Source organism: Ornithodoros turicata, chromosome 9 (genome assembly GCF_037126465.1).
Source record: "Ornithodoros turicata isolate Travis chromosome 9, ASM3712646v1, whole genome shotgun sequence".
Classification (NCBI taxonomy): domain Eukaryota; kingdom Metazoa; phylum Arthropoda; class Arachnida; order Ixodida; family Argasidae; genus Ornithodoros; species Ornithodoros turicata.
Window position 1 is genome coordinate 20527146 of NC_088209.1, and position 6572 is coordinate 20533717.

The window sequence follows — 6572 nt, forward strand, 5'->3', positions numbered from 1 at the left end:
GCGGAAGAATCTCAAGTCACGAGATCCGTGCCATGATTTTACGCGATATGATGTCATCTTTCTTTACACTCCCACCCCTGAATTGACGATGTCGATGAAGCAGATGAGAGACCCTAGCAATTAATCTTCGTCTGCCTCTAACTTGTGTAGCAGTTGAATTGGTCTACAGATAACTTTGCCCCCCGATATCCTGACCTGGCAAGATCGGATGCGGCCATCGGCGCTCTCTCTTGTACTTTCAACGCGGCCAAGGGGCCAAGACACCCGAGGCGCATTCTCCTTGGCTATGAGAACGATGTCCCCTGTCTTGACGCTGCACGATGAAAGTGGCTTGCGTATGTTCGCGGATCTCAGGTACAGGATATACTCCTTGGTCCATCTAGTCCAAAACGACTCCATCAAGCGCTCGCGGTACTTCCATCGTCGCCTCAGCTGGTTTGACGTCGAACGCACGTCGGCTACAGGCTCGTAGGGAAGGGCTGAAATACGTTTACCAACCAGGAAGTGACCAGGCGTGAGCACGGAGAGATCGTCTGGATCCTCGGAAACATAAGTCAGGGGCCGTGAGTTCAGAACGGCTTCCACCTCCGTGACAACAGTGGCAAGCTCGCTGTACGTTAGGGTGCTTTTTCCCAGTATCTTCCGTAGACACACCTTGGCGCTTTTTATTAGGCGTTCCCAAAAGCCTCCCCACCAGGCAGCGCGCTCAACGATAAACTTCCAGTTGATCCGATGTACCGTAAGGAACCCGTTCACATCTGGATCCTGCGACAGCTGGCCAACGGAAAGTTCACGGGACACACTCTTGAAGGTGCGGAAATTATCAGAGTATACTGTTCCTGGCACACCTCTCCTCGATACAAATCTCTTGAAGGCCTTCAAAAAGTCTTCGGCAGTCATAGATTCTGTGAGCTCTAAATGAACTGCCCTAGTTACGGCGCAAGTGAAGATGAGGATGTAACATTTTCTTGAAACATTGCTCTCTTCATAGGCTGGTCTGTAAAAGAGTGGCCCAGCATAATCGGTTCCTGTCACATCAAATGGCGCTGCAGCTGATATTCGGTCCCGAGGTAGGGGACCAGCAATCTCAGTACACGCGCGGGCTTTCGCTCGCCTGCAAACGCGACAGCCGTGCACCACCCTCTTTACCACTTGCCGTCCTCGAATGACCCAGTAGGCCTCTCGTAGGTCAGTCAGTGTTCCTTGGACGCCAGCGTGCAACAACCGTAAGTGAGTCTGCCTGATAATCATGGCTGTGATAGGGTGGTTCGAGGGCAAGACTATAGGATGCTTGACTGCATCAGGAAAGACACCGTACTGGAGACGTCCTTGCATGCGGAGGATCCCTTCGTCGTCGTGAAACAAGGAGGCGTTCCGAAGAGAAGTGTGGGTGGTAGGCTGCAACCCAAAAGCCTCACGTTGAGCATTTCTAATCCAATAGTGCTCTGCCGCATTAATCTCTTCTGAACTTGGCATACCCCTGTCCTTGAGAGAAGGGCTCCTGCTGTTGTGGACAAACCGTAGCACCCATGACGTAACCCGGAGCAGTCTGGAGAACGAGCTGTACTTTCGTACTTGCAGGATGGGCTCGTTGATCAACTGTCTCACTGCGAGAACGTCGGGGGTCATAGCCTCGGAGTAGACATCTCCTGGAGCATTGGCTGTAGAACGCCAACCTGGCGGCCAGGATTCAGGACTGCACAGCCAACTCGGGCCATTCCACAACACGTAGTGTCCTGAAGGCGTCGCATGACACACCCCTCGTCAAAAGGTCGGCAGGAATTGTCGGGACCAGGGCAGTGTCTCCATTGGCGGGTTTGCGTAGAAGATTGAATCTCCGCAACGCGGTTCCGTACAAAAGGTTTCCACGCCGAGGGAGATCCGTGGATCCAATGCAAAGCAACCTCCGAGTCTGTCCACAAGATGGCTTCCACATCTAAAAGGAATAACGTCTGCCGGACAAACTTAAGCATCGTGAGGCTAGAACGGCGCCCATCAACTCGAGGCGTGGGAGGGACATTGCTTTCACCGGGGCGACTCTGGTTTTGGCCAGCAAAAGACATGCTTCCAATCGGCCTTCGCCACGTTGAGAAACCAAGTAAACAGCTGCTCCGTATGCCTTGGTGCTGGCATCGCCGAAAACATGCAGCTCCTCGCAACCTCCGTCAACGGAGCTGTGGCACCTGTTAGCTTCCGAGGTAGCCGGAAACGAGCCAGCGTAGGCACCTCTTGACACCAATTACTCCATACAGACCTTATGTTGTCAGGAAGGAGATCGTCCCACTGAAGCTTAGCAAGCCAGATGCCTTGCAGTAAGATCTTGGCCGTAACGACGAACGGCGCCACGTAGCCCAGAGGATCAAAAATCCGAGAAACAGCCTGAAGCACGTAACGCTTAGTGGCACCGGACGTTCCAGAAAATCGGATAATGATTTCATGGAGAGCTGTATCTCATCAGAGTCGATATCCCAATTGAGTCCGAGCACCTTTTTAAGGGAAGTGGTGGATGATGAAGCAGTGCCTTCCGCTTGAAATAACTTCCACAGGTGCTGTCGTTGCTGGTCCATTTGACGAGCTTCATCCCAGCTTCAATAAGGATGTCACGCGATTCACGGTAGAGCGTATTTCCTTCGTCAACGGAATCCACGCCGACAACCAGGTCATCCACATAAAAGTGACTTGATAGAAGAGAAGCCGTTCGAGGATATCGTGAAACCACAGATTGCAAATGATGTCGGATAGTGGCGGCCAACAAAAACGGGCTGGACTTTGCGCCGAACGGTACCCGCATCATTCTCCAAGTCTCAATAGGAGGCAAAGCCTCGTCTGCCTTCGGCGCAGTGGCGTACCAAAGAAAGCGCAAAGAATCGCGATCCTGTGGATCGAGTACGATCTGTAAAAATGCTTTTTCAACGTCAGCTGTAAGAGCTATTTGATATGCCCTGAACTGAAGGAGCAAGTCTAGAACATCCGGGTTCAAGTTGGGTCCAGCGTGAAGAGCTTCATTTAAAGAGATTGCACCAGATGACTTTGACGAAGCGTCGAATACAATGCGTACTTTAGTCGTCTCCCGATCTTTCGTATGACAGCATGATGAGGCATGTAATATATAGGCCCTCCACCGGTGTTCTCCGTCTCAAGTACGCGCTCCGCATGTCCATTTAGCAGATATTGACGAATCGTAGAGTCGTACTCTTCCATTAGACTGGGATCCGGTAGCAGCTTCTTGGTGGTGTAACTCAACCGTCGGAACGCGAGCACCTTGTTATCGCCCAGCATGTGACGCTTCTCCAGGTTCCAGGGGAGACGGACCATATATCGCCCGTTCTGTAGGCATGCTGAAGTGCTAAACTCTTGAAGAATGGGGTCAGTGTAGGAACTGGACGTTGAACACTGGTCCGTGATGCCTAGATGCTCGAGGTCCCAAAATGCCTGTAGTTGCGAATATATCCTGTCGGTATCAACCTCGACATCCACGCCAATCTTCATAACTTGAATATCATGTCGTCCCTTCATGCCATAGGACGAACAGACTCCTTGGATGGTCCACCCGAAAAGGGTTTCAGCTGCAACAAGATGTTTCGAAAGTCGAACAGTTTGTCAGTGACGACTTGCCAGTAATAATCTGAACCAATCAGGAGAGAAATCTCGCCAGGCGCCGAAAACGGTTCATCAGCTAGCTGAAGGCCCATATCTTTCAGTTGTTTCGACATGTCGAAGGGTAAAGACGGGAGGCTGTCAGTGCAAATCTGGTCGTACTCGATTGCATCCATCACAAGTGTGTGAGAAGCGTCCTGGCTTCGCAATACAAGTTGTACACAACGGTGTTGTGTTCGAGCGGATGTGACATTCCCAAGGGTGTGAATTCGTAGATCTTCTGACCGTACGTCTTTACATTCCATGCGTTTTGATATGTCGGCGCGAATGAAACTTCTTTGACTTCCCCCGTCAAACAAGACCCTGATGAGCTGTTTTCGTCCACGTGGTCCCACAAGCCAAACTTTAGCGGTTTGCAGAAGGACTTCTGAGCACTTTGGAGTCTTCGAAACTTCCGATGAAGAAAATGAGGTAACTACGTCCTCAACAACCGTTGTAACCGAAGTTTGATTCTGAGCAGGCACTGAAGGACCTGTACATAACTGCGTAAGGTGTCGTCTGTTACACTTTCCACAACGAAGCCTCCAGCAGACCCGGCAATCCTTGGACAGGTGGGACCTCTTTCCACAAAGAAAGCATCTGCCTTCTCGACGAAGGATGATTCTTTTTTCCTCAGGAGTGAGTGTGGCCGTACAACTTTCAAGCGCATGATCTTTTGACTTGCACAGGACACAGCTCTGCTGCGTAACAGTTGCCGCTAAAGATGACGCGGAAAACGAGAGCGATGATTTTCGTTTGACACCACTTCCTCCTTCTGTTTTCGGTCGCGATCCAACGTTGTCTATTGCTGCGTCTCTGCGAAGGCGTTCACGGCATTCGATTTCTTTGTTCAAAAAATCCATAAGATCTGACAAGCTTTCAGGAGCGAGGGTCGCGTCTCTTCCGTGCATACGATAGTACTCGAGCTCAAGCTCATGAGGAATCTTGCGCACAATTGCTCGACGAACAGCGACGTCATATTGACTCGTCGGAATGCCTAAAGCTTGCAGATTTCGAACCCGAGCAGTTACAGTCCCATGTAAGTCTCGTAACCCTCGGACATCCTGAAAGTCCGTAACGGGCTTAAGATCGAATAATGAGTCCAGATGATCGTTGATAAGAAGCTCGTCCTTGCCGAAGCGTGCCTTTAGGATGTCAACAGCAGTGACATAATTTTGATCAGTAATGGTCAAACCTTCGATGGCCGTAGCAGCAGATCCAGACACAAGCGACACGAGATATTTAAGCTTGTTGACTTGCGAAAGCCGTGAGTTGTCGTGTATGCTTGCTCTGAACTGGTCCCAAAACCCTTGCCATTTTGAAAGTTCACCATTGAAAGTGTCGATATGAAGCTTGGGCAAACTGACTCCATCACTAGCACCGTGCCCATGTTGCGGTGAAGCCTGATGACCGTCGCGGTGGTTGTTTGAAACTGGACCTGCAGTCGTCGACAACGCCCTGCGGACCTGTACCGTGATAGTCGTGATAGATTCAAGATATCGATCGCAGGCTGTGCATTCGTCTTCTAAAAGGTTTTCCTCGATGATACCCTGTATTCGGCCATCCAGCTGTGCCAAGGTCGCTGCTTTAGATTCTAGGAATGTCAGCTTTGATGTGAGCTGATCGTGGGGCAAAGGAGTCGTAGCCAAAAGAGCTGTGAGGTCCGAAATGGTGCGTGTCACAGTTCCCCGACACGCAGTGCGTAGCTTCTTCAACCTCTCCAAGTCCTCCATAACGATTCCGACGATGACGCTCTGCTCCGCCCTATAGTCCAGTCAGTACTTCCTGATCAGGTAAGACCCGCTTCCCGGGTTTCGGCACCAAATTGTAACAAGAAGAGAGGACGTCTGTTCAAGGGAACTGTAAAACGTTTAATGACTATGAAGATGGCGGAAGAATCTCAAGTCACGAGATCCGTGCCATGATTTTACGCGATATGATGTCATCTTTCTTTACAGATGTATTTAAACAAGAACTTTCGTGCAAGAGACTGCACTTCTTCAGGTGGAAAGTAAAAATGGAACTGTTGATGGAACTGTAAAGGAACTGTTATATTTCCCACGTACCCCACCTTACTCTTTCTTTTTCCTTCTTCCGGTCCAACTGCTCAGAAATTATCCCCGGTGAAATCGCTCCGTTCTGTAAAAAGTGCGTTGGAAGTCTCACTTGTTACGTCATTGGTGTTTCGCTATGCTAGGCAATGCCAGCTGGTAGGAATGGCATATATGGCGCCGTAAGCAGTGATTTTCCTTACAAACCCCGCGAAAAAATACTGGCGCACACCCCAACGCGATACCAGCACCCTTGAAATGAAAAATCCTGGGAATATCCCTGACAGTACTGGCCGTATATACCAAAGAGGCATTTCGGCTTCCCTCCGTCGCTGGCGTTCAGTTCTGTGAACGGGTAGGAAGCAATCAACCGCCCTTCGGTGTGTGAAGTGTTTGGCGCGCAGTGTTGGGCGGCCAGGGTGCCAGATTGGGCCTATAAACCGCCAAATTGGGCCTACTTTTTGTGACAGTTGGCGGGATGATTTCATCTTGGCTATTTGGCGGTTTTTTGGGCTATACCAGCGTTTCACGCCATGCGCTCGGACTACAGCACGCGACCCACACGACGACTGTTAGCCCGGTCACCCCTAGTTTCCGCATTTGTGTTCCGGCACATAGTAAGGCACTGCCGTCTGTCAAGACTGAATAAAGTAATGATCCTTTGCGCTCCCCACTTACGTTGGCTTACTTGGACGTGCTATTGGGCAGCAGAATAGATATGAGCGGATACGAAGACACACATGTCGGAATTCGGTAATTCTGTGACGAACACAGGTGGTGATACTGCAAACGCAGCTTTTGTTCCTGTACAATCAGAATTTCGAAGTTCAAAGGAACCAATTCCCGTGCGACTTTATTCTGCTTCTGAACTTGCTGAGTTTGAAT

The 6572-nt window shown here is 50.3% G+C and overlaps 2 protein-coding genes across 2 annotated transcripts; both read right to left on the minus strand.

Moving 5' to 3' along the window:
- Positions 1-120: 120 nt before the first annotated feature.
- LOC135369427 (uncharacterized) lies at positions 121-3516 on the minus strand. Its single transcript, XM_064603018.1, has 3 exons — positions 3145-3516; positions 2255-2379; positions 121-1696 (listed from the first exon to the last, which is right to left on the minus strand). Exons 1-3 carry the CDS (start codon positions 3514-3516, stop codon positions 121-123), a joined length of 2073 nt encoding a protein of 690 aa, XP_064459088.1.
- LOC135369429 (uncharacterized) lies at positions 3513-5369 on the minus strand. Its single transcript, XM_064603019.1, has one exon. It carries the CDS (start codon positions 5367-5369, stop codon positions 3513-3515), a length of 1857 nt encoding a protein of 618 aa, XP_064459089.1.
- Positions 5370-6572: the final 1203 nt, after the last annotated feature.